Source organism: Mesocricetus auratus, unplaced genomic scaffold, assembly GCF_017639785.1.
Source record: "Mesocricetus auratus isolate SY011 unplaced genomic scaffold, BCM_Maur_2.0 Super-Scaffold_100007, whole genome shotgun sequence".
Taxonomy (NCBI): Eukaryota; Metazoa; Chordata; class Mammalia; order Rodentia; family Cricetidae; genus Mesocricetus; species Mesocricetus auratus.
In genome coordinates, this window is record NW_024429191.1 from 48,774,457 (window position 1) to 48,797,900 (window position 23,444).

The following is a 23,444-nucleotide window of genomic DNA, read 5'->3' on the forward strand; positions in this document are numbered from 1 at the left end:
TAGCCCTCCAACCTCAGCGAGATCCTGAGTACAGTTGGGGTTAATAGCTCCCAGGTAATCTCTTGGAGCTATCAACTCTGTTGCTTGAGATTACTTGTCGTGGTGATTCTAAGGCTCTTCATTAGTAAGTTTAAAATCTGAGGGTTTCAATGAATCGCAGCTCAAGTTGGCCTTGAACTGTCCGCAGGCTCCCCCCACAGTCAGCTCGCTGAGCTTCAGGAGCTGTGATGCGCAGTGTGTGGGGTGGGGGCGACGAGAGGCGGCGGACGGGGACAAGAGGTGTGATGCGTGGATGGATTGCGACATTTCCGGTCTCGGTATTACGGAGGATTGAGACTTGGATTTGTAAAACTGCCCTTTCTCTGTCCCAGAGACAACGTTTATATAGCTTTAAAGCGTGCAGCGTGAAGGGAAGCCACCACTCCTTGTGTTAAAGCGAATACTTTATTACATCCGACAAGGGTTGGGTCCTCACCGCCGAGCGATGTCGCAAAGTATTTGGGCGCTAGCACGCCTTCGTCGCAAATACGCCTGCGGCGGGCGTTTCTTCCATTCACTGTCGCAAAAGCCACCCGAATGCTCCAGCCTCTCCTAGTCGCCCTCATCCCGCTGTGCCGTAAAGCAAGTCCCTCCGACCCCGTCGTCCTTCCGTTCCCCTCGCGATAGACCTTAGCTCCGGATGCTTCAGTGCGGGCAGTGCCGTAAAGCGTATCTGGCCCCAGCCCCCGGCCGTATTCCCCCAGGGCGTCTGTCCGCCGCGGTTGCCACGGTGCCGCCAAGCGCGGCTGTCGCGCGGCCGCGGTATCTGCGGCGATGGCGGCGGGGTCGGGTGGGAGTGGGGGCTCTGGGGCAGGCCCCGGGCCAGGGCCGGGGCCAGGCGGGGGTGGGGGCCCTGGCGGCAGCGGACCAGGACTGGGGTCCAGCGGGGGTCTCGGCAGTGGCGGGGAGCTGCACCCGCGCACTGGGCGCTTGGTAAGCCTGTCGGCCTGTGGGCGCACAGCGCGGAGGCAGCAGCCGGGCCAAGAGTTTAACCACGGGTTGGTGCTGAGCCGAGAACCCTTGCGCGACGGACGAGTCTTCACTGTCCGCATCGACCGCAAGGTGCAAAGCTGGGGCCGCGGGATCGAGGTGGAGGGTGGTGGAGCGGACAAGAGGGAGAAGAGGTAGAACTGCCAGAAAGTCTGTATGTCCAGCCAAGTCTCCAGGTACCGACAGCGAACCGACAGACCGTAGTGCATCCGAGAACAGAAAGAAAAAGAACACGAAGCAGACGCATTCATTCTGAAGGAGAATGAGTTTCCTCAGGACCCAGAAGCAGGACAGGGATAGATACCAAGTCCAGTTACTAGAATGGCTAGTGAACAGGTCTAGCACAATACTCGGGGATGGAAATAGATGCCCGAGATGTGACGGAGAGAGTAGAGAAATAGTAAAAAAACACAGACTGTTGAAGGACAAACGCCCAAAGCCAGAAAGATAGATGAAGAGACATGGGGAAAGGGAAGTGTGTGCGACTTGCACAGCTCAGAGAAAGAATTTGGGAAAAGAGCGAATCTGGGTGGAGTTTTACTAGAGGAATGGGTTTGGGAATAAGAGTGATTTAGGAGAGCAAGATATATGGATCTAGGAAGCCTGTAACTGAGGTTGAAACCAGGGTGTTTAGCCAGCTTGCTCAGTGGGTAAAGGATGAGGTGTAAACACTGGGCAGCGGTACAGCACACCGTTGCTACAGGAGAGCAGGTCAGGACAGTTATGGAGCAAGGTCCAGAAAGTTATTGTGAGTCTGTCTGTGGTCTCAGAGGTCAGGATGAGGGGACAGTGCCCTATGGAACATAGCTTTTGGTGGTGGGATTCCATGGTGATACTCTGTCCGCCACTCTCTCATAGGTCAACTCCTGGAGTGGCTCCATTGAAATTGGAGTGACAGCTCTGGACCCCGGTGTGCTGGACTTCCCAAGCAGTGCCACTGGGCTGAAGGGGGGCTCCTGGGTAGTATCAGGCTGCTCAGTGCTGAGGGACGGGCGCTCTGTGTTGGAGGAATACGGCCAGGACCTGGACCAGCTTGTCGAAGGGGACCGTGTGGGTGTGGAACGCACAGCCTCTGGGGAGCTCCGGCTCTGGGTGAACGGGCGGGATTGTGGTGTGGCTGCCACAGGCCTGCCTGCTCGAGTCTGGGCTGTTGTGGACCTTTATGGCAAGTGCACCCAGATCACTGTGTTGCCCCCAGAACCAGGCGTCAGCCCTCCTACTCCTATCCCTACACCGCCCGTTGAGCCCTTAGCCCCTCCAGAAGATTCTGCCTTGTCGGAACAGGGGACCTCTGTGGATGAAGGTGAGAACACAGCTTCGGGGAAGCATGAGGTGTGGCTGAAGAAATGGGGCAAAAGTGGTCAGTCGCAAGCCAGCTGGGGGAGGGGCAGGGCCATTGAGCCAGAGCCTGATGTAGGGAAACATAGGGGTGAGAAGAGATGGTCTCCTGACTGTGGGCCCTGAAGCAAAGGCTGAACCCTTATTCCCCTCCCATCCCACCTGGCCCCTAGCCTTCATGGTGTCCCCAGCGCAGGCCCGGCCGGAGACGTTTCCTAACAGCCTTGACTCGCATAATGGTGAGGGCTTCGGGGAAGCCCTGGGAAGGGGCATGGGTAGTGAGGTGGTTAAGGGAGGGACTTCAAGAGATGGGTAGGGAGAAGAGGGTCCCAAGCTATGGAGAGAGGATAGAGCCTCACCTTGGCCTCCTTTTTCCATCTTGCTGCTGTAGACTTTGCCAGCATGGAGCTCTCCGAGGTAGTGAGCAATGCCATTCTGTCTGCCTACAATGGAGGCCTCCTTAATGTGAACCTGAGCTCCCCACCGTCAGGGGATGGATTAGCATCCAGTGGTCCTGCCACTTCTCCCAACCTCACTTCCAACGATGCCCTGCTCTTTCACGAGAAGTGTGGGACCCTCATCAAACTCAGCAACAATAATAAGACAGCCGAGCGCCGGAGGCCCCTGGATGAATTCAACAATGGGGTTGTCATGACCAACCGCCCACTTCGGGATAATGAGATGTTTGAGGTATGTAAAATCCAAAGATTGGGAGCTAAATGGTAGGGGTTGCTCCTTGATGCCAGGATGGTGATGACTGGTGAAGAACCAAGTTGTCTTCTGTTATTTTCTATTCCTGTCTGTTCTCACTCGACCCCAGATCCGTATTGACAAACTTGTAGACAAGTGGTCAGGCTCCATCGAGATTGGTGTCACTACCCACAATCCCAACAGCCTGGAGTACCCAGCCACCATGACCAACCTCCAGTCAGGTACCAGCTGTGGGGAGGGACACAGGTTGTGGGTTGACGAGGGCAAGACGACCTGTTCCCTAAGTGGGTGTCTCTCTACCAGGTACCATCATGATGAGTGGCTGTGGGATCCTGACCAATGGCAAGGGTACTCGCCGGGAGTACTGTGAATTCAGTCTGGATGAGCTGCAGGTGATTGTGGTGCTCAGTAGTCTGAACCAGTCCAGGGAAACTAGGGTACCAGGTAGTGTTGTCTGAAACACAGACAAGCCCCTTTTTCTCCACTTGAGGCTTCTGAGAAGAGAGGGTTGTCTAACAGGCTCTAAAAATTATTAGTAGCACTTTTTTTTTCTGTTGGTGCTGGGAATGGAACTTAGGACCTTGGACGTGTTTGACAAGTGCTCTACCACTGAGTTACATCTCTAGCCCTTATAGCGCTTAAAGCGATTGAGGTTTTAGAGAGTGGGGGGGGGATGTTTAGTGGGGTTTAACTCAATACCTGCTTTACATTGGGCATTTGGGAAATGTGTCTGGAAAGCAGAGACCCAAGCCCTGCCCCAGAGCGGTCTTATGTGAATTTCTTCAGTAGGTGGTCTCCTGTGGAATGGGGTGGTAGAAAGTGCCCAGGACTGCTGGTACCTGAGCCTGAGTGTAGCTGGATTCCAGACTAGGGACTTTCTTCTTTGACTAGGAGGGTGACCATATTGGCCTCACGAGGAAGTCCAACTCCGCCCTGCACTTCTTCATTAACGGCATTGATCAGGGTAAGGTGACAGACAAGAAAGACTGCTGGCCCAGCCGGGGCCATCGTGGGCTGTACCTGATCCTCCTCTGTGATACTTGCTCTTCTTATATTTGATTCTTCCATTCTCTCTGCCCCAGGTGTGGCTACCCCATTGACACCACCAGTGGTGTATGGCGTAGTCGACTTGTACGGGATGGCCGTGAAAGTGACCATCGTCCATAAGAATAACCACAGTGACCGTCTCCGCCGGAACAATGCCATCCTGAGGGCTCTGTCCCCTGAGGGTGCTCTCCGCCGTGCTGCCCCTGCTGCCCAGGCAGAACCTGAACGCCTGCTCTTCCATCCAAACTGTGGACAAAAGGCAGCCATCACCCACGAGGGACGCACTGCCCTGAGGCCCCAGTATGACCTGTGGGGTGGGGAGAGACCCTCAAAGGGGGCCCAAATAGGGTGTGGGAGCAGTGAGGTGGGGACATGGGAGACTGTGTCTGATGTGGGAATTCCTGGACAGAAAGGTGGAGACTTCCAGGAGCAAGAGGTCTGGTTGGTTGTCTTCTAACTGGGCGTTGGACAAGTATTGTTGGTTTAAACCTCGGCGCACTCAGTGAGTGTGTTGAGATCTGAGTCCCCACTTGCTGTGTCCTCAGTGCCACTGATGACTTCAATCATGGCGTGGTACTGAGCAGCAGAGCCCTCCGGGATGGAGAGGTATTCCAGGTGCGCATTGACAAGATGGTGGACAAGTGGGCTGGCTCCATTGAGATTGGTGTCACAACCCACAACCCTGCCTACCTCCAGCTGCCCTCTACTATGACCAATTTACGCTCTGGTGAGATCCCATGGAGGGCAGCACTGCCTTAGGGCCCAGGGAAGAAGCTGCTCCAAGGTTCTGGATTCTTCCTTGTTCCTCATCTCCTGCAGGGACCTGGATGATGACTGGGAATGGGGTAATGCACAATGGGACCACCATCCTAGATGAGTATGGACACAACCTGGACCGCCTCAAGGTGAGTGGGCACACGGATGGGAGCAGTGTGGGGGGAGCCAGGGAGGCGGGGTAGATGCGGGACCATCCCAAGCAGGAACTTTGCCTGACTCCTCACTCTAGCCCCCACTTCTTCCAAGGCAGGGGACACAGTGGGCGTGGTTCGGCGTGAGGATGGAACGCTCCACTTCTTTGTCAATGGAATGACTCAGGGTCCTGCTGCCTGGAATGTACCCCCGGGTGTCTATGCTGTCGTTGATCTCTATGGCCAGGCTGCCCAGGCCACTATTGTGGATGACGTGGGTGAGGGCCTGGCAGGGCTGGGGTGAAAGATTAGGGTGGCCTTGGGATTCATTAAAAACACCTAGAGACTTAATGGGTGATTCCTATTGCAGAGGTGCCTCCGGTCTCTGAGCCACTACCTGAAGGGAACAACCAGATGTCGCCAAGTTCCCCGTCCTCAGCAGCTGGGGGCTCCGACCTGCGCTTCCACCAGCTGCACGGCAGTAACGCAGTCATCACCAATGGGGGTCGAACTGCCCTCCGCCATAACTGCCGAAGCGAGTTCAATGATGCCATTGTCATTTCCAACCGGTCAGTCTCTAGACTTTCATGTTTCCACTGTCCCACTACCCACTTAAGTAAGACCTTGGTGACCCCCACTCTCCCTGACAGAGCCCTGCGTGATGGAGAGCTGTTTGAAATTGTCATTCAGAAGATGGTAGACCGCTGGTCAGGCTCCATTGAAGCTGGTGAGGGACCATCTATGGGGGGGTGGGGGAGGTACTGGATGTCTGTGTTTTGGGGATCGATTCTTACCTTCTGCTTTCTCCCAGGAGTGACTGCTATTCGGCCTGAAGACCTGGAATTTCCCAACACCATGACAGACATTGACTATGATACATGGATGTTGAGGTTGGGCTGTCTGCCCTTGAATCCAGCTTGGCAGGGATGGGTAGAGATGGATGATACCAGAAAACTAAGCCTGGTTTGGGTCTGTAGTGGCCATAGGCATTGGCATACTTGGGAACCTAATAGCCCTTCTCAGTTCTGGAAATTCCCATCCAGACAGCCTACAGAGCAGTTCCTGCTTTCCCCTGGGGGGACTCAGACCGAGATCAGGTCTCTCTATATGATATCCAAAGCAGTGGATAGTTTTGACAGGCAGAGCCTGAGTGTGAGCCAATATAAGAATGAAGCAGGTTGGCTAACTCACGCCCCCTCCTGTCTTCTCAGTGGTACAGCTATCATGCAAGATGGTAATACAATGCGAAACAACTATGGCTGTGATCTGGATGCACTGGGCACGGGTGCACGCATTGGTATGATGCGAACTGCCAAGGGTGATCTGCACTACTTCATTAACGGACAGGACCAAGGCGCCGCCTGCTCAGGCTTGCCTCCGGGTAAAGGTGACTGCTGTGGCTTCCAGCCTGCCACCCTTTGCTCAGATTGCCCAGGACCTCAGACTTCTGATGCCTTTCTGTCCTACACAGAGGTGTATGCAGTTGTGGATCTCTATGGCCAGTGTGTCCAAGTGTCAATCACCAATGCTACTGGTCCCATGGACAACAGCCTGGCAACCAGCAACACTGCCACTGAGAAGTCATTCCCTCTGCATTCCCCAGGTACCTGTTATGCATCCTAGGGATCCTGTTTAAGGAAGGGAAAAGGCCCTGTGGCCAACAGTCAGAGAGAGAGAGAGGGAGTTAAGTATGTATGTGTAAGGGATATTTAAACCTGAGACAGAGTCGTGTGATTTCCCTGGCTCCCAGAGACTAAGATGCCACGTCCTGGACATTTTGGATCTTACTATGGTGAAAGGTGTCCAGAGCTCTTGATGAGTAATGGCAGATGGGGTTTTAGCTTTTCCTCTAAAAGCTTTGCCCCACATCCCATCTGAAGGTAGTTTCCCTAACCCTACCCTTTCTCCAAACATGTGTCCCCAGTGGCGGGTGTGGCTCACCGATTCCACAGCACATGTGGCAAGAATGTTACTCTGGAGGAGGATGGCACACGCGCAGTACGTGTGGCTGGCTATGCTCATGGCCTTGTTTTCAGCACCAAGGAGCTCAAGGCTGAAGAAGTCTTTGAGGTGGGCTGTGGAGAAGTGAAGGGGGTTTCCTGGACCATCATACAGGGCCCGCTAATGGTCTCTTTCTTTCTCACAGGTAAAAGTGGAAGAGCTAGACGGAAAGTGGGCAGGGTCCCTCCGGCTGGGGCTGACCACACTAGGACCCGAGGAAATGGGGCCTGCAGCGGGCAGTGGGCCGGGACTGCCTCCTTCCTTGCCAGAACTCCGGACAAAGACCACCTGGATGGTGTCCAGCTGTGAAGTGAGACGAGACGGGCATCTCCAAAGGATGAACTATGGCCGGAACCTCGAGAGGCTCGGGGTGAAACACCTGGCACTAAGGCAGGCAGTGGGGGTTGGGAGTGAGAGGAGAAGACAGCTGTCTGAGCAGCCATCTTGGTGTCACCTTGGGTCTAGGTGGGGAGCCGTGTGGGCATTCGTCGGGGTGCAGATGACACAATGCACATCCTGGTAGATGGGGAAGACATGGGACCTGCGGCCACTGGCATTGCCAAGGTAGGTCTAAGAGCTGATTTGGTCTCAGGGAGTGGGTTGCTGGTTGGAGATCTTGTGCTGACTTCTGATTTCCTTGGTTTTGTGTTCCCAGAGTGTGTGGGCTGTGTTGGATCTCTATGGGCCAGTGCGAAGTGTGTCCATTGTCAGCTCCACGAGGCTGGAGGAACCAGAAGGCACCCAGCCACCTTCTCCCAGCTCAGACACTGGCAGTGAGGACGAGGAGGATGATGAGGGCGAGGAGCGTGGGCTGAGGGTAAGAAGCTGCGGTAGGGCCTGTGGGTTGGTGGCCACTCGTTACCAGAGTAGTGGTTCTCCACGGGTACAACAGAGTCACACTTGAGCTCTGTGTGCGCCCCAGTGTGGCGGGTGAGAACTGCAATCGGTGTCTTGTGCAGCTCAGTCTCTTGCTCCATACCAGGGCCAGAATCAAGTGGGTATTGTGCCCACAGCCCTTGAATTCCTGGAGAACCATGGGAAGAATATCCTCTTATCCAACGGGAACCGTACAGCCACTCGAGTGGCGAGCTACAATCAGGGCATTGTTGTCATCAGCCAGCCCCTGGTACCCCATCTGCTTGTTCAGGTATGCCTTTCTTCCTGCCTAGTTTCTAGTACTCCAGGGTGGACTAAAAGATAAGTAGAAAGTTAGCCAGTTGAAAGAATTGTTCAGGAACAGACCAGGGTTCAAAGAGAAAGCATGTTGGGGTACAGCTCATTATAGAACATTTATTTAACATGCACAAGGACATTGATTCGATTCCCAGCAGCAGGATAAGCAGGGAAGGAGACACCTAAGTTGTAGGTTCTGTTCTCTACAAACATCAAAAAGGGCAGTGTGCCAGGCCATAGTCTGGTTTGGGTACAAAGACTGACTTGGGTAGGTGGGTGGTGGCTTCTGTCCTGGAAGCTGTGAGTATAAAATAGTTTCTTCTCATGCAGGTACGGATAGACTTCCTGAACCGACAGTGGACATCTTCTCTCGTCCTGGGAGTCATCACCTGCCCACCCGAGAGGCTTAACTTCCCTGCCTCTGCTTGTGCACTTAAACGGGCAGCCTGGCTCCTGCGGGGCCGTGGTGTCTTCCACAATGGTCTGAAGGTGAGGAGGGAGCCAGGAAGAATGAAATGATCCAAGCCTCTGAATGGAGAGAAGCTGGACAAAAGGGAGAAGTGCATGTCGTTACCTGGACAATCTTTGGCCTGTTGCTTCCTCCTGTGCTCCAGCCATTAAGAGTATTAAAGTTGGGGCCGGGCATTGGTGGCGCACGCCTTTAATCCCAGCACTGGGGAGGCAGAGGCAGGCGGATCTCTGTGAGTTCGAGGCCAGCCTGGTCTACAGAGCGAGTTCCAGGACAGCCTCCAAAACAATACAGAGAAACCCTGTCTCAAAAAACCAAAAAAAAAAAAAAAAAGAGTGTTAAAGTTGGAAGTAATAAAGGGGAATCTAGGTAAATGAGTTGGGAGTAGCGCCAAGGCAGTGGGCAGGGCTAGAGGCAAAGCTCAGGAAGTAGCAGTCGGAAACAGTGCTGCTGGTGTGGTTCTGATGTCTGAAGCCAGTAGGTCTTTCCTCTTAGATCTGTGAGAAATTTGGGCCAAATCTTGACACCTGCCCTGAAGGCACCATCCTGGGGCTTCGGCTAGACTGCTCTGGAGGGCTTCATCTCCACGTCAATGGGGTGGACCAAGGGGTAGCTGTGCCAGATGTGCCCCAGCCATGCCATGCACTTGTGGACCTCTATGGACAGTGTGAACAGGTTAGTGGCAATAGAGATGAGGAGAAGGGACTCCTGGGAGACTGGGAAGCTTTTGGTCCACAAAGGGAATCTGGGGACCTGTCAAGCTGTGGCTGCCTCCTGTCCTCCACAGGTGACAATTGTGAGCCCTGACCCGGGGCCTGCCAGTGGGAAGATTGCTGGAACCCAAGGAGACATGGAAAAGGCTGATATGGTAGATGGTGCGTTGGCCCAAAGGGATGACCATCCTGCCCCTGCTTGTCTATCCATCCGTACCCATCCAGTGCTTCCCAGCCCAGCTCTGACGACTTTTCTCCCCTGCTGTTCCAGGGATAAAGGAAAGTGTGTGCTGGGGTCCACCGCCTGCTGCTAACCCTTTAAAGAGCTGCGAGTACCATGCCCTCTGCTCCCGCTTCCAAGAACTGCTGTTGCTTCCAGGTGAGTCCTAACCCTCTGACCTCCATCCCGTGGCTGTGGACACCAGGTGGAAGGCAGCACTGTGGCTGAGACCCAGGGCAGGAGCACCAAGCCTGTTCTTCATTGTCCCACAGAAGATTATTTCATGCCTCCACCAAAGCGTAGCTTGTGCTACTGTGAATCTTGCCGGAAGTTGCGAGGAGATGAGGCCCACAGGCGCCGAGGAGAGCCTCCCCGGGAATACGCCCTGCCTTTTGGATGGTGCAGGTTCAATCTTAGGTACACATGGCATGAATTTCCCCCTTTGCTCTTTTCCTGGGAAGGAAAAAGTGATAGGGCTTCCTGTGGGGGGTAGAGGGCAATTTTTTTTTTTTGGTTTTTTTCAAGACAGGGTTTCTCTGTAGCTTTGGAGGCTGTCCTGGAACTCACTTTGTAGACCAGGCTGGCCTCGAACTCACAGAGATCCGCCTGCCTCTGCCTCCCGAGTGCTGGGATTAAAGGCGTGCGCCACCAACGCCCAGCCGGTAGAGGGCAATCTTGAGGAGCCAGTGACCTTTGACTTGTCTGCCTTACCTATTTCTTCAGGGTGAATCCCCATCTAGAAGCTGGGACAGTAACCAAGAAGTGGCACATGGCATATCACGGAAGCAGTGTAGCAGTTGTACGGAGGGTGCTGGATCGAGGGGAGTTGGGAGCAGGTACCATGGAGTGGGCTGGGCCTAGGGATTGTAGAAGGAATCACAGGGCTGCCCTCACCCAAATCTCTTCACAGGTACTACCTCCATCCTGAGCTGCCGACCCTTGAAGGGAGAGCCTGGGGTGGGATTTGAGGAGCCTGGTGAGAACTGTGCGCCTCCCCGGGAGGAGCAGCCTCCTTCAGTGCTGCTCTCCCCATCCCTTCAGTATGCTGGGGCAGAGACCCTGGCCTCCAAAGTGCAGTGAGTATCTGGAGACGGTGAGCTGTTGGGTCTCAGATTTAGAAGGGGCCCCAGGAACTTTTGGAGACTTACAATTCCCACCACACCCCTTTTTGTCACCCTGGCTTGATGGTTGCTCCTTCCAGATCCTTTTTTTTTTTTAATTTATTTTTATTTTTGGCTTTTTTTGAGGCAAGGTTTCACTGTTTAGCTCTGGCTATCCTGGAACTCTGCTCTGTAGACCAGGCTAACCTCAAACTCACAGAGATCCGCCTGCTTCTACCTCCTGAGTGCTGGGATTAAAGGCGTGCACCACCACCCTAATTTTTGTTTGCTTTTAATTTATGTGTATGGGTGTTTTGCCTGCACGTATGTCTGTACAGCTTATGTATGCAGTGCCTTCAGAGGCCAGGAAAAGGTATTAGATCCCCTGGAACTGGAGTTATAGACACTTGTGAGCTGCCGTGTGGGTGCTGGAAATTGAACTAGGGTCTGTGGAAGAGCAGACAGTGCTCTTAACCAGTAAACCATCTCTCCAGATCTCCCACCTTTTTTTTTTTTTTTTTTTTTTTTTTGTATTTTGCTATTTTTGAGACAGGGTTTCTCTGTATTGTTTAGGAGGCTGTCCTGGAACTCAATCTGTTGACCAGGCTAGCATCGAACTCAGAGATCCGCCTGCCTCTGCCTCCGAGTGCTGGTGTGCACCACCAACCACTATTGCATGCCTTTGTTGCCTGCCCTTGTTTGTTTGCTTTTTAAAAACAAAACAGGATTTCAAATAGCCCAACCTGGCCTCAGTCTTGAAACTGGTCTTGAACACCTACCTGCTCCTTCTGCCTCTGCCTACAGCCCACGTGCTGGGATTGGAAAAGTGCATCACTGTGTCTGGTTTTCATAGAATGTATATACATATCAAATCCTTTTTTTTTTTTTTTTGAGTGTCCTGCACCAGGTGCTGTGTTTGGTCCCTAGCACTGCATAAACTGTTCCTGGGTATTATATAACACATGCCTAGAATCCTAACACTAAGAGGCAGAGGATCAGAAGTTTAAGGTTATCCTCCACTTTCATAGGGAGTTTGAGGCCAGCCTGGGGTAGAAACTCTATACTGTCTCAAAAAAGTGGGTGAAGTCGATGAGAAATGCACTTGGAATGTTTAGAACATGAAATAGAGTCCCAGGGTAGATAAACCCACGAAGAGGCCATGAAGAAGTTAGGTGAGCAGGACTTGGGAGGAGAGTACTATACACACACAGGATGGTTGGTGCTGACCTATTCAAGTTGAGCGCATTTGCCAGAAAACTAGCAAGGCCTGGGTGGAGGGGGCAGCATTAGCAGTCATGAGGCTTAGAAGCCTTATCCTGTTTCTGCTTGTCCAATAGATTCCGGGACCCAAAATCCCAGCGGACACACCAGGCTCAGGTGGCCTTTCAAGTGTGTGTGCGTCCTGGCTCCTACACTCCTGGCCCTCCTTCTGCTGCTGCCCTCAGAGAACTTCCTGACCAGCACTTCAGCCCGTCGGAACTTGAGTGGGTCACTAAGGAAAAAGGAGCCACACTCCTCTATGCCCTGCTGGTACGGGTGGAATAAGGGGTGAGAAGCCACTACTACAAGCACAGCTGGGCTCAAGCCTCCACCTCATTCCAGTGACTTGTGGCATGTGCTTCCCTGGCAGGAGACAGGCTTTGGTTAGACCAGGTGTGAAAGCACATTTCTACGTTCAGGGCCCAGCACACTCCCTCTGCTGAGAGGGAGCTTGTAGGGAGCCCAGCTCCAGGCTCTGGGTCCCCCCTCTTCATGCACTGATTTGGGGAACATGACTCCCTATTACCCTCCCCCATATCACTTAATTTATTTCCGTTTTTGTTCTGGTTACTGTGAATCCCAAAGGGGTCTCTCTGCCCACACGAAGCTGCTTTTTCCGTGGCCACGGGGTGCCATGGGGCGGGAGTGGGGAAGGAAGGGCAGCCCAAGGAAGCTGCGGCCCTCTGTACAGTTGTTACTGACTCTGATTTCTAAGGAGCCAATAAATACTGTCTTCAGAGCATCTGCCTCTGCCTCTGTCTCCCGCGGCCTCACGAGGTGAAGAGTTCTGAGGGCTCTTGGCATGAGGCTAGATCTCCCCAGGCCTCTGTAAACCCACAAGCAATTTGGACAACCCGGCACCCGTCTCCAAGCGCTTCCGCCTTTTCTTTCATCCAACCCGCTGAGCCGGTTGCCGTCATGACTCCGGAAGGATTTATCTTGGCCGCCGGATGTGACGCAGGAATCAAGGCGCGCCGGAGGCCACGGAGAAAGCGCCGAGAAGGCGGGTAGGGGGGTTGGCGCCAGGGCTGCGAGGGAGGGGCGGGGGCACGGAACCTAGGACCCCCTCACGCGCGCTGGCGCAGAGCCTGAGACCCGGAGGGACGCTGGTGCCCGGGACACGTGACCGAAGCGGCGAGCGGGCGGCGGACTGGCTTCCGCCTCGGCGGGTCGCAGTCCATCTAAGCTCCCACTTCCCTACAGGCCCCGCCTGAGGTCTGGCAGTCAGTGACAGAGCCGGGCGCCCACTGCCCAAGCGTCATCAAGAGCACCATGCCCGCACTCCTGGAGCGCCCCAAGCTTTCCAACGCTATGGCCAGGGCTCTGCACCGGCACATCATGATGGAGCGGGAGCGCAAACGGCAGGGTGAGCCAGGGCCAGAGCGGGAGGACAAACACACGGCCCAGGGTAGCTCTGCCACCAACGAACTTGCCCCGTCCACGGGCCAAGCTGTGCGCCTGCTGGCAAGGCTAAGAGGGAGGCAGCGGCGCCTTGAGGGTGTGAGCGAAGAGGCCCCGTCTAAGTTCCAGAACCCTGGGCTGGGAAGGACCTTGGAGAGCACCTGAAGCCTCGTTCTCCCTTTGACTGATGGAGTAACTGGTTTTTGCTCGTCTTCAGTGTAACACTCAGCATATTTTCACTGTCCTGCCACTTCCCCGTTCTCTCTGATTCTTCAGAGGAGGAAGAGGTGGACAAGATGATGGAACAGAAGATGAAAGAAGAGCAGGAGAGAAGGAAGAAAAAGGAGATGGAAGAGAGAATGTCACTAGAAGAGACCAAGGAACAAGTAAGTAACCCTCATCACTCCCAGTTCTGGTTTCTTCTCTTCCCTTTCCCACCGTTATCTGCTCATCCTCCTTCCAGATTCTGAAGCTACAGGAGAAACTTTCAGCTCTACAGGAGGAGAAACACCAGCTTTTCTTGCAGCTCAAAAAAGTTTTGCATGAAGAAGAAAAACGGAGACGAAAGGAACAGAGGTGTGATCAGTTAGCTAAAAGTAAACTTGTGTGGTGGAACAGGTGACAAAAGCATCTGTTTAATAGCAAAAGGAGGCTGCTTACTGACTGCCCTGCCTCCCTTTCACTCCAGTGACCTAACCACGCTGACATCAGCTGCCTACCAGCAGAGCCTGACTGTTCACACGGGAACTCACCTCCTCAGCATGCAGGGTGAGGACTGAAGAAGCCACCTGACAGAAGGGCTCTCCTGGAGGTTGTAGCCTCCTATTTCAGCATCATGAAGCCCCTCTCTCTTTCTAGGAAGTCCTGGAGGACACAGCCGCCCAGGCACTCTAATGGCAGCTGACAGAGCCAAGCAGATGTTTGGACCCCAAGTGCTTACGGTGAGGATGATTCTTTTTTTTTTTTAACACCCTAAGAAGTCTCATAAGCTTGGACTGGCTTTGAAGTCACTATGTAGCCAATAATGGCCTTGAAATCTAATCTTACCTCTAACCTCTGTCTCCCCTACCTTCTATGTGCTGGAATTACTATTATCTGTCATCATACCCAGCCTGAGAAATAGGTTTGGATGAATAGTCCCAGTTACTTTCTCCTATCTTCCTGGCATCCCAACCAGCATTAAAGTAAGAACGTACCAAGCATGTAGTGTGTAGGAACTCAGTTGAGCATAAGGACATATATAGAGAGTGAGTTTTTTCTTGGTGCTGTGTAACCAGTGAGTTTTCATTTTCCCTCTAAGACTCGGCACTACGTGGGATCAGCAGCTGCTTTTGCAGGGACCCCAGAACATGGACAATTCCAAGGCAGTCCAGGAGGTGCTTATGGGACTGCTCAGCCCCCACCTCACTATGGACCTACACAGCCAGCCTATAGTCCTAGCCAGCAACTCAGAGGTGAGTGTTGGTTCTCGGAGCAGAGGGAAGAACAGCAAGAGCATCAAGAGCTAATGGATGTCTCCTTTCTCAGCACCATCAGCATTTCCTGCCGTACAGTACCTATCTCAGCCGCAGCCACAACCCTATGCAGTGCATGGCCACTTTCAGCCCACTCAGACAGGTGACAACCCAACCCCCTGCCTGGGCAGGAGTCCTAGCTCCATGAGTCCTGCCATCATCTGCTCATTTCAAACACTTCTCCTCTTAGGGTTCCTCCAGCCTGGTGGTGCCCTGTCTTTGCAAAAGCAGATGGAACATGCCAATCAGCAGACTAGCTTCTCTGATTCAGTGAGTACATAGTAAGGCTATAGTATATAGAGTCTTGGGGAGCGCCAGTCCATCTAAGGTCAGCTTTGTCCTTGCAGTCTTCTCTGCGGCCTATGCATCCCCAAGCACTGCATCCAGCCCCTGGACTCTTGGCTTCACCCCAGCTCCCTGTGCAGATGCAAGCAGCAGGCAAGGTAAGGCTGGTAATCAAACATCCATACTACCAGGGAAAGACTGTTAACCTACTGCAGCTGTCCCTCTTGTACTGAGTGTAAGTGAAACTGTCTACCCACTGATAAAACTCTTTTATCATCACCAGTCAGGCTTTGCCACTACCAGCCAACCTGGCCCTCGACTCCCTTTCATCCAACACAGCCAGAACCCACGATTCTACCACAAGTAACCACCAGATAACGCCAACTAACCCCTCCCTCCCTCATGGTAGGGTCTTTCTATGTGCCCCAAACCAATAAAATGTACCCAACTACTGCCATCCGACTGTTTGTTTGCTACAAGTGGATGAGGAATTGGCTAACAACAGTAGCAGTCTTCTTGTTTATTTCTAGATTCTCAAGCATCTTTCAATCAACAAATAAACAACTGAGTTGAGGGCTTCATATTAAACTTGTAGTTTTATTCAGGTTTGATTTTTAACAAATGTGTCAGGGAGAGAGAGCCGCAGGAAAGGGTGAAGCCCGTGGAGGCAAGGCCCTCTCAGATGCCTGAGGAGGGATCATGGCTGCTCCCCCCCTCTTCTCACCACCCCTAAAAGGGTTTGGGAAGAGACACAGGCAGGGAAGGGGGCTGGTCCCCAGTCTGTACAAGTGGTGCTTGGGGGTGAAAGACTATGGAGAACAGGGGACCAGACCAGGGATAAGTGGGATGAAGGGCACAAGACCATTTGCCAGAATCCACAGCTTTCTGATTCCAAATTGAATTAAAAAGAAAAAGGGGGAGGTGGAGGACCTAAACCACAAGCGATACCCAACTCCCTTTTCCCCACCAGGGCTGTGAAGGAAGAGACAGGTAGCTTCACCAAGGCCATGGCTCCCTCATTCCTGGTCTAGGGAGCTAGGTGAAGGGCAGGGTCTCCCCGACAGTTTGAAGGGGTGAGGAAAACCAAAATAAAACGTCAAATAAATTGTATAGGAGTCCAGCCAAGGGCCCAGCCAGAGTGGAACCCAGCTGGGGGAGGGGCCTCTGTAGGCTCAAGGATCACTGCTGCCACCACCGCCACCCTGGGCAAGAAAAAGAAATCATGTTTAAGATAGGACAATAACTTCAACAAAAAGGGTGAGGGAAAGAAAGGGCCAGTTAAGTATGAATGATAGGGAAGGCTGTCACACTCACCCGGGAGCCAGTTATTTTGCCATGGCCTTGATTGCAACAGCTGCCTCCTCTGTCATGGCAGACAGCACCGTGATCTGGAAAAGCAGAAAGGACAGTCCAGAGACGTCTTAACTCAAGAGTTTTGAAGCTTAAGGAACAAAGCTGAGTATATCAGGTGAAGGGGGGTGGGCATCATACCAGGATCTCTTCTCCACAGTCATACTTCTGCTCAATCTCCTTGCCAAGGTCTCCCTCAGGCAGACGAAGGTCCTCTCGTACCTCCCCACTGTCCTGGAGCAGGGATAGGTACCCATCCTGGATGCCAATCAGCTGGAAGAAAGAAGTTAAAGCAGATACAGGTAGGTTAAGTATAAAGAGATAAACTAGATGGCAGCAACTTCGCAAACATCGTCTCCTATCAGCTCCCTTGCCCACCGCTGCAGGTCAGCACATCCCACCCGTCATGAGCCACTAACCATCTTCATCTCAACATACCTGGAAGTCATTCCTTTTGATGTTGGGGACATCCATATTATGAGTTGACGGGCAGATATCTTCATATTTCTTCCCAGTAAAAATGTCAATACCAACCAGGTGGACCTGTGCACATACATTATAAAGAGAAACCCAATAAATCAATCTCTAAGATGGGAGTAGACAAAGGCTTATATAACTGGCTATTATATAATTGGCTATTGACTTAATCTTTGTTACAGCAAAGATTAAGGAATTAGAAATGAGCCAACTGAGAAACATACCAAAGCCTTAAAGTCCTGAAGCTAAAAGACCACTACTGAGTTGGGGGAGGTTACAAAGTCAGTCTTGGGGAAGTCAGTTACACAAATATTACCAAAAATCATTGACAAGGACTGGGGATATCACTCAGTTGATAGTGTTTGCCCAACAAACACAGGGCCTTAGGTCTGACGCATAGTGCCAAGTAAACCAATCATCATCCCAGCACTAGGAAAATAAGAGGCAGAAGTTCCAAGTTAGAGGACACCCTGTAATTCATAAGACACTGTTTTATTGTATGGGAGATGTCTCAGTAAACATTTCTTGTAAGGGACTAAAGACAGATCAGACTGAGAAATCAAAGCAAAGGAATGTAGGGATCTGAATTAAATAGTCCAGGGGAGGACCAGAAAGAATGTGCAGTTAGTATGGAAGGAAAGCAAAAGGATCAAGCATTGTGGTGAGCATAGCCTAGTTATAGATGCCAAGTCTAAAGAGGGAAAATTCATTAGGAAATAAAAACCAGATTTAAACATTAAGTCAGGTTAAACTTCTAAGAAAAAGAGAATGTTAAGGCTTAAGTAAGCCAAAGAACAGGACTCAGTGGGGGGGTGATCAGGAACAGGAAAATGCCAAAGGTATAGCAAAGCCAGAGCTGGGATGGGCAGCTAAAAGCAACTTGAGAGCTCGCGCTGGAGGCCACCCCCAGAGTGCTGCCTTCTGAGGGTCTTGACTGGGAGTATCAAACAGGAGTGAAGGTCAAGATTAAGAAACTATCCAAAGCTAAGGAGTTGTAGACACAGTTCTAGAGACCAGCACAAAGAAGGGGGGAAGAGGAGGGATGGGATAGATGGCAGGTGTACTGTGGAAGAAACTGGGAACCTGCTTAGTTCTGAATGGAGTAAAATTGGGTGCTGAATGAAAGGGACTACAACAGCAAGAAGGGATCAAGACTGAAACCGTGCACTGACCAGAGCCCTATGGCTTCGGGAGCTGCAGAGAATGAATTATGTAGAGAGGTGATTCTAACCTTGGCATGGCCATGCTTGCCAGTCTTCGAAGTAGACATCTCGACGATCTTACATGGCCGGCCTTTGAGCACCACAAAACCATTCTTACGTAATGCTGAGCATTGCATTGGGAAGGTGGCTGAGGCCCCTGCATCTCCTGTCTCGAAGTCCAAATCATCTGCCATTTTAAGAGGCTTCGATTCCAACTAAAGCCAAGAAGAGAACTACAGTCAGTAAGGATGGAGGTTAACAGGATCGCTATCTGTTCCACTCCTATAAAAACATTGCTCCATTTCCCCTTATTCCATTACCCACCTAAATAAAGTCCAATTTCCTGCTTTGAAAATGGAGTAAAAGCATACTGAAGAGCTGGCATATTGGGGGGGCAGCTGGATTTCTGCCCAATGAAATCTAAAGGTGTGGTTTGGGAAAGGAAGGCTCCTGGGAGTTGGGATGCCAAATCCCAGAGATGAGGAAAGGGCTACTTCCCGGGAGGGGGGAGGACTCAGGTGTTACTTGCCACTGAAACCAACCACCCCCTCTTCCCCACACTCTGCCAGGACTATAATTAGGTGAGCAGCTATGAGCCAGCTGAAGGGCGGGGCTAATGAAGGGGTGGAGACCGAGGACAAGGCCCCACCCAGCTGTTACACCCCCCCATCCACACACAAGCCAGTCATTGGTACAGGAAACCACAAGGCCTCTTTGGGGGATTCCCGCCTCTCCAACATGCACTTGCAGATGCAGTCAAGGGGAGAAAAGTAGTTTCCTAAATGATCCCACGGCTGTACACCTCGATCTCAGTTCCCGAAGGGAACTCAGCCTTTGTCGATGGCCCTCCCACTTTTCCCAGGATGCACCAGTCCTGTCGGCTTTTCAGGCCCAGCCTGTACAGTCAGTAGAAAGTGGGGGAGTGAGGAGTGGTGAATGACAATAAAATGAAAGCAAAAGGTTGGTAGTAGTAACAGAAATCGTACTAAGCTGGTAGAATTCAGGTCTCAAGCACAGTAACTCACAAATCAAACACAACACGGAAGGCAGTGGCAAGGTGAAGATCGAAGATCACCGCGGGGAACTAAAAGCTCAGTACTTTCAGGCGCTGTCGGCATGGGCCGAGAAGAGTTGGGCTCCATTCCAATGCCCCTCGTTTTACCCGCTTTTCCCGGCTTCCCCAGAAAAGTAGCACCACTTACATCTGGCTGGACGTCTCACTTCACATGAAGGCTGAGGGATGAGCTCCAGAGGCCCATGAGGCCGGGGAGCACTAACATATGCCTGCAACGGGCCCTGCGGGACGATCGAGACCCGAGGCTAGGGTCTCTCCCGCACACCAAAATCCCAGGCTCCGTGGAAACCCAAAAAAAGATCAGACCTCTTGCGCTGGGGGTTGCCGGCTCGCGCCCACCATGTGGTCGCCAGGGGCTTCCGGTGGCCCGGGCCAGGGGGGAGGGGTCCCCGTGCTGCCATGCGGCCCCGGTCCATGTTCGGCCGCATGGTCTCGGACCCTGAGGGCAGCCTCCAATGGGGAACACTTCCGGCCCTGCGGCCGCCCCTGCCCCAAGGCTGCGCCAGGCCAGGGCCATGCCGCCTCCCCTCCCCCCGCCGGCCGCCAACCCTCTCCACATGCCCTCACCGAACAGCCCCCTCCCCCACCTCACGTGGCCGCTCAGCGCTGGTCCTCAACGGCCCAGGAACCCTTGCCCTGGCCGGGCCGACCTGGCCTCCGGCCCTCGCCCCAGCGTGGCCGCCTGGCGGCCTCTCCCGCGTGGCGGCCTCGCGGCTCGCCGTCCCCCGCCCTGCGTCGCTCCAACGTCACCCGGCCGGCCCCAACCGTCACCCCTCGCGCCAACTGGGCCGTGCGCCCGCCTCTCCGCTCATCGTGCCGCTCCCTGACCGAACCCGTAGGAGATAGCCGCCGCTCCCTTCTGCCCCCCCTCCCCGACCCCCGCATAGTTCCGTCTCTCGTTCCCGGCCCAAACCGAGGTTACGCGCAGGCGCGCCCTGCCCGCTCTCACCTCGCGCGAACGCACTGACTCGACCCCGTCCGCTCGCCGCGAGCCCAACCGCTGCCTCCGAACCCGCTGCTGCTGCCGCCGCCGCCGCCGCCGCCTCTAGCGCCGCCGCCGCTGCTGCACACGGGTCTTAGTACGCAGGCGCCGACTCCCTACTGACCAACCAAGCAGCCCTATGACAGCCGCGCAAGCGTGCTAAGAAGCTCCTCCACCTTCCACCCCCGCACTGCGCAAGCGCATGGACCCTCCCCGATCTCCACCCTCTCTCCCACCTACCCAGCCAATGACGCGCATACGTGACCCCGCCCCTTTCCAGTCCCGAGCGCTTCCAACCAGTTGACGATGCGCAGGCGCACCGGGTTTCTTTTTTTTTTGTAATCCCTTCAACCTCCTCTTCCCTTCGCTTGATCGACAGCTCGCGCTACCGGACAGCCCTTGCAGCTGCGCAATACAGCAGCCCGCACTCCACACCCTCCCAAGGAAACGCCTGGGTCTCAACGCATGCGTGTTGGGAATCCTAAACGCCCCTTCCACCTCAGACGTCGTCCCTACGCTGGGTGTTGAAGAGACCACGCCACTGTGCCGCTTGCCGCGTCAAGGACGCATGCGTCTGAGCCTGCGCCCCACCTCGGCTGCAACTGTAGATGAAGCGGCTCTCTAACACGTTTCAGAGAACTTGCCCAGTGAGGTGGCCTGCTCGTTTCTCAGCTCTACGTGTCGCTTTCTCAGCTCTACGTGTGCCCAAGAGACTGCTTTCCGTGGGAGACTTCCTCTCACGTTCGTGTAGTCGGGTTACTACCATCTCGGCCTCGCTAAACTTCACTCTGAGTATGCTGTGGTTTCTTAGAGCCAGACCTATCCACCATCTTGTTTAAGCCCTGATTAGTGTTGTCCCTATGGCCCTTACAGAAGCTTCTCCATTCTAAATCCTAAATAAAGAGAATTACATAGCGTTCCTGTTTGCTAACCCGGTGGGATTGAGGTTTCAAAAAATGTCTAATGTTCCCGAGTAATCAAACTCCAAGCACTAGAGAGATGGCTCAGCGGTTGAGGGCACTGGCTGCTCTTCCAGAGGACCCAGGTTCAATTCCCAGCTAACAACTGTCTGACTCCAAGATCTAACACCCTCACACAGACATACATGCAGGCAAAATATCAATGCAAATAACATAAGAATAAAAGAGAAATCAAACTCCATATGACTGGCCCAGGAGGCACACTCCTGTAGAGCTAGATCGTTGGGATGTTGAGCAGGCACTTAAATTGGTCATGGAAGTTTATGATGCCTGCATTGTGTAAATTTAGGCAGGAGAACTGAAAACAAAAATGTTAAGCTGATTTCACATTCTCTAAATCACTAAAGACCAAGAAGATAAAAAGCTCTCAGAGTTTTACCCCTTTGTGGTTCTCTCCGAACAATGCTGACAATGCTGGCCCTGGGGTGGTGTGGTACACGCCCTTAAGCCCAAGAGCAGCAGGTGGGTCTCAGTGAATTCAAGGCCAACCTGGTCTACACATTGAGTTCCGGGGTAACCAGCACTGCCGAAAGACTCTGTCTCAAGGCAAGCAGAGGGAAAAAAGCAATGCTGTGTTTTTCTGGGCTCTAGTCCAGGTTCCTGGCACTATTGCATAGGACTGAGATCACAGCGTGCTGGACACAGGATGAGACACGGGAGGATAGACTGGAGGTTTGCTGGGAGTTCAAAGCCAATAAGTCTACATAGCCCCAGGCCCTCCACGCCTATGCATATCCAGACCAAATAACAAAAGACAAAAATAACAAAACAGTGCGGTTGGTGGTGGTAGGCCTTCAATCCCAGTGTTTGGGAGGCAGAGGCAGGTGGATTTCAGTGAGTTCGAGGCAACCCTGGTCTATAAGGTGAGTTCCAGAACTGTTACACAGAGAAACCCTGTCTTGAAAAACAAAAACAAAACAAAACAAAAAAACTGGTCTAGGAATCCAGACTCCTTTTTGTTTTGTTTTGTTTTGTTTTTTCAAGACAGGGTTTCTCTGTGGCTTTGGAGGCTGTCCTGGAACTCACTCTGTAGACCAGACTGGCCTCGGACTCACAGATCCGCCTGCCTCTGCCTCCTGAGTGCTGGGATTAAAGACATGTGCCACCACTGGTGGGCAGGAATCAAGACTCTTAATTCCCTTCAGAATTCCAATTTCCTTCCAGTTAGGTTTCAAACCTGGAACAAATGGCTGAAGTACATATTTAACACATCAAAGGGCCAGGTTCTCCCCTGTATCCCTCAGTCCAGAGGCCCACCCCACACCCTAAATTTCCCCAGCCTATGTAATCTAACCATGGTTACTTGTTCCTTTACATCTACTCTCTTTTGGGCCTACTGGCTGCTGCACCTGGTTAGGCCTCCCTCTCCTCTCCTCTCCTCTCTCTCCTCTCTCTCCTCTCTCTCCTCTCCTCTCTCTCCTCTCCTCTCTCTCCTCTCCTCTCCCCTCCTCCTCTCCTCCCTCTCCTCTCCTCTCTGTCCCCCTTCCCCACTCTCCTCACTTGGCTCAACACCAGGCCTACTCTGGACTCTTCCGTGTCTCTGGCCGTGCTCTCCCACGGATCTGTAGTAGACTTTCCTCCACAGTAGGAGCAGTCGTGTTCCTTTCCTTTTTCTTTCTCTTATCATTTCCCACTAAATAAGAGTATTAAGAAGTAATTTCTGGGCGCTGGAGAGATGGCTCAGAGGTTAAGAGCACTGACTGTTCTTCCAGAGGTCCTGAGTTCAATTCCCAGCAACCACATGGTGGCTCACAACCATCTATAATGAGATCTGGTGCCCTCTTCTGTCATGCAGGCATACATGCAGACAGGACACTGTATACTTAATAAAAAAAAAAAAAAGAAGTAATTTCTGGGGCTGGAGACATGGCTCAGAGGTTAAGAGCACTGACTGCTCTTCCAGAGGTCTTGAGTTCAATTCCCAGCAACCACATGGTGGCTGACAACCATCTATAATTCAATCTGGTGTATATGTAATAAATAAATAAAATCTTTTAAAAAAAAAAAGAATTTCTTCCAACTCTCCAGGATGCTAACAGCCAGCATGTTTATCAACCACAAACACCAGTGTGAATTATTTCACTTGTATAGCACAGTAGACTATTCATTCACCTTAGATCCTTCAGTCTACTTCTTGAAGTTCCTGTCTTTTTCTGTGTAATCCCATCACTGAAGAAATTGAGGTAAGTGGCTACATAGTAAGACCCTA

General features: G+C 52.7%; 3 protein-coding genes across 9 annotated transcripts; 2 read left to right on the forward strand and 1 right to left on the reverse strand.

Moving 5' to 3' along the window:
• Nucleotides 1-798: 798 nt before the first annotated feature.
• Nucleotides 799-12,708, forward strand: Neurl4 (neuralized E3 ubiquitin protein ligase 4). Of its 3 annotated transcripts, none has more exons than XM_040748983.1 (29): nt 799-1,101; nt 1,888-2,332; nt 2,541-2,606; nt 2,759-3,057; nt 3,188-3,299; nt 3,382-3,470; nt 3,970-4,042; nt 4,161-4,425; nt 4,671-4,852; nt 4,945-5,030; nt 5,149-5,311; nt 5,404-5,602; nt 5,684-5,760; nt 5,845-5,923; nt 6,245-6,420; nt 6,505-6,636; nt 6,958-7,103; nt 7,180-7,404; nt 7,500-7,598; nt 7,690-7,851; nt 8,017-8,181; nt 8,538-8,696; nt 9,172-9,351; nt 9,464-9,551; nt 9,661-9,768; nt 9,882-10,026; nt 10,333-10,445; nt 10,520-10,685; nt 12,047-12,708. In XM_040748983.1, exons 1-29 carry the CDS (start codon nt 814-816, stop codon nt 12,252-12,254), a joined length of 4,695 nt encoding a protein of 1,564 aa, XP_040604917.1. In that variant the 5' UTR covers nt 799-813; the 3' UTR covers nt 12,255-12,708. The 3 variants fall into 3 exon arrangements, with proteins under 3 accessions (XP_040604917.1, XP_040604918.1, XP_040604919.1); XM_040748984.1 differs by having other exon boundaries at nt 6,245-6,414; XM_040748985.1 differs by lacking the exon at nt 2,541-2,606 and having other exon boundaries at nt 6,245-6,414.
• A 129-nt stretch (nt 12,709-12,837) lies between these two features.
• On the forward strand, nt 12,838-15,626 carry Gps2 (G protein pathway suppressor 2). 3 transcript variants are annotated; one of them, XM_005088478.4, is made up of 11 exons: nt 12,838-12,976; nt 13,173-13,335; nt 13,647-13,756; nt 13,834-13,946; nt 14,059-14,138; nt 14,229-14,311; nt 14,671-14,824; nt 14,898-14,987; nt 15,075-15,154; nt 15,232-15,327; nt 15,453-15,626. In XM_005088478.4, exons 2-11 carry the CDS (start codon nt 13,242-13,244, stop codon nt 15,534-15,536), a joined length of 984 nt encoding a protein of 327 aa, XP_005088535.1. In that variant the 5' UTR covers nt 12,838-12,976; nt 13,173-13,241; the 3' UTR covers nt 15,537-15,626. The 3 variants fall into 3 exon arrangements, with proteins under 3 accessions (XP_005088535.1, XP_012982487.2, XP_021080011.1); XM_013127033.3 differs by having other exon boundaries at nt 15,457-15,626; XM_021224352.2 differs by having other exon boundaries at nt 12,858-12,972; nt 15,457-15,626.
• A 120-nt stretch (nt 15,627-15,746) lies between these two features.
• Eif5a (eukaryotic translation initiation factor 5A) lies at nt 15,747-20,359 on the reverse strand. Of its 3 annotated transcripts, none has more exons than XM_040748986.1 (6): nt 20,223-20,359; nt 18,228-18,413; nt 16,958-17,062; nt 16,661-16,792; nt 16,484-16,557; nt 15,747-16,371 (listed from the first exon to the last, which is right to left on the reverse strand). In XM_040748986.1, exons 2-5 carry the CDS (start codon nt 18,390-18,392, stop codon nt 16,495-16,497), a joined length of 465 nt encoding a protein of 154 aa, XP_040604920.1. In that variant the 5' UTR covers nt 18,393-18,413; nt 20,223-20,359; the 3' UTR covers nt 15,747-16,371; nt 16,484-16,494. The 3 variants fall into 3 exon arrangements, with proteins under 3 accessions (XP_040604920.1, XP_040604921.1, XP_040604923.1); XM_040748987.1 differs by lacking the exon at nt 20,223-20,359 and adding an exon at nt 19,861-19,988; XM_040748989.1 differs by lacking the exon at nt 20,223-20,359 and adding an exon at nt 19,401-19,547.
• Between the last annotated feature and the right edge of the window lie 3,085 nt (nt 20,360-23,444).

Excerpts from the sequence above, each read along its gene's own strand:
- Neurl4 (XM_040748983.1), top strand. The coding sequence starts at position 814 with ATGGCGGCGGGGTCGGGTGGGAGTGGGGGCTCTGGGGCAGGCCCCGGG. Across the intron at positions 4,043-4,160 it reads CATTAACGGCATTGATCAGG|GTGTGGCTACCCCATTGACA; the intron begins GTAAGGTGACAG and ends TCTCTGCCCCAG. Across the intron at positions 4,853-4,944 it reads TATGACCAATTTACGCTCTG|GGACCTGGATGATGACTGGG; the intron begins GTGAGATCCCAT and ends CATCTCCTGCAG.
- Gps2 (XM_013127033.3), top strand. The coding sequence starts at position 13,242 with ATGCCCGCACTCCTGGAGCGCCCCAAGCTTTCCAACGCTATGGCCAGG. Across the intron at positions 13,947-14,058 it reads CGGAGACGAAAGGAACAGAG|TGACCTAACCACGCTGACAT; the intron begins GTGTGATCAGTT and ends CTTTCACTCCAG. Across the intron at positions 14,825-14,897 it reads TCCTAGCCAGCAACTCAGAG|CACCATCAGCATTTCCTGCC; the intron begins GTGAGTGTTGGT and ends CTCCTTTCTCAG.
- Eif5a (XM_040748986.1), bottom strand. The coding sequence starts at position 18,392 with ATGGCAGATGATTTGGACTTCGAGACAGGAGATGCAGGGGCCTCAGCC. Across the intron at positions 16,793-16,957 it reads TCAAAAGGAATGACTTCCAG|CTGATTGGCATCCAGGATGG; the intron begins GTATGTTGAGAT and ends TCTTTCTTCCAG. Across the intron at positions 16,558-16,660 it reads ACTGTGGAGAAGAGATCCTG|ATCACGGTGCTGTCTGCCAT; the intron begins GTATGATGCCCA and ends CTGCTTTTCCAG.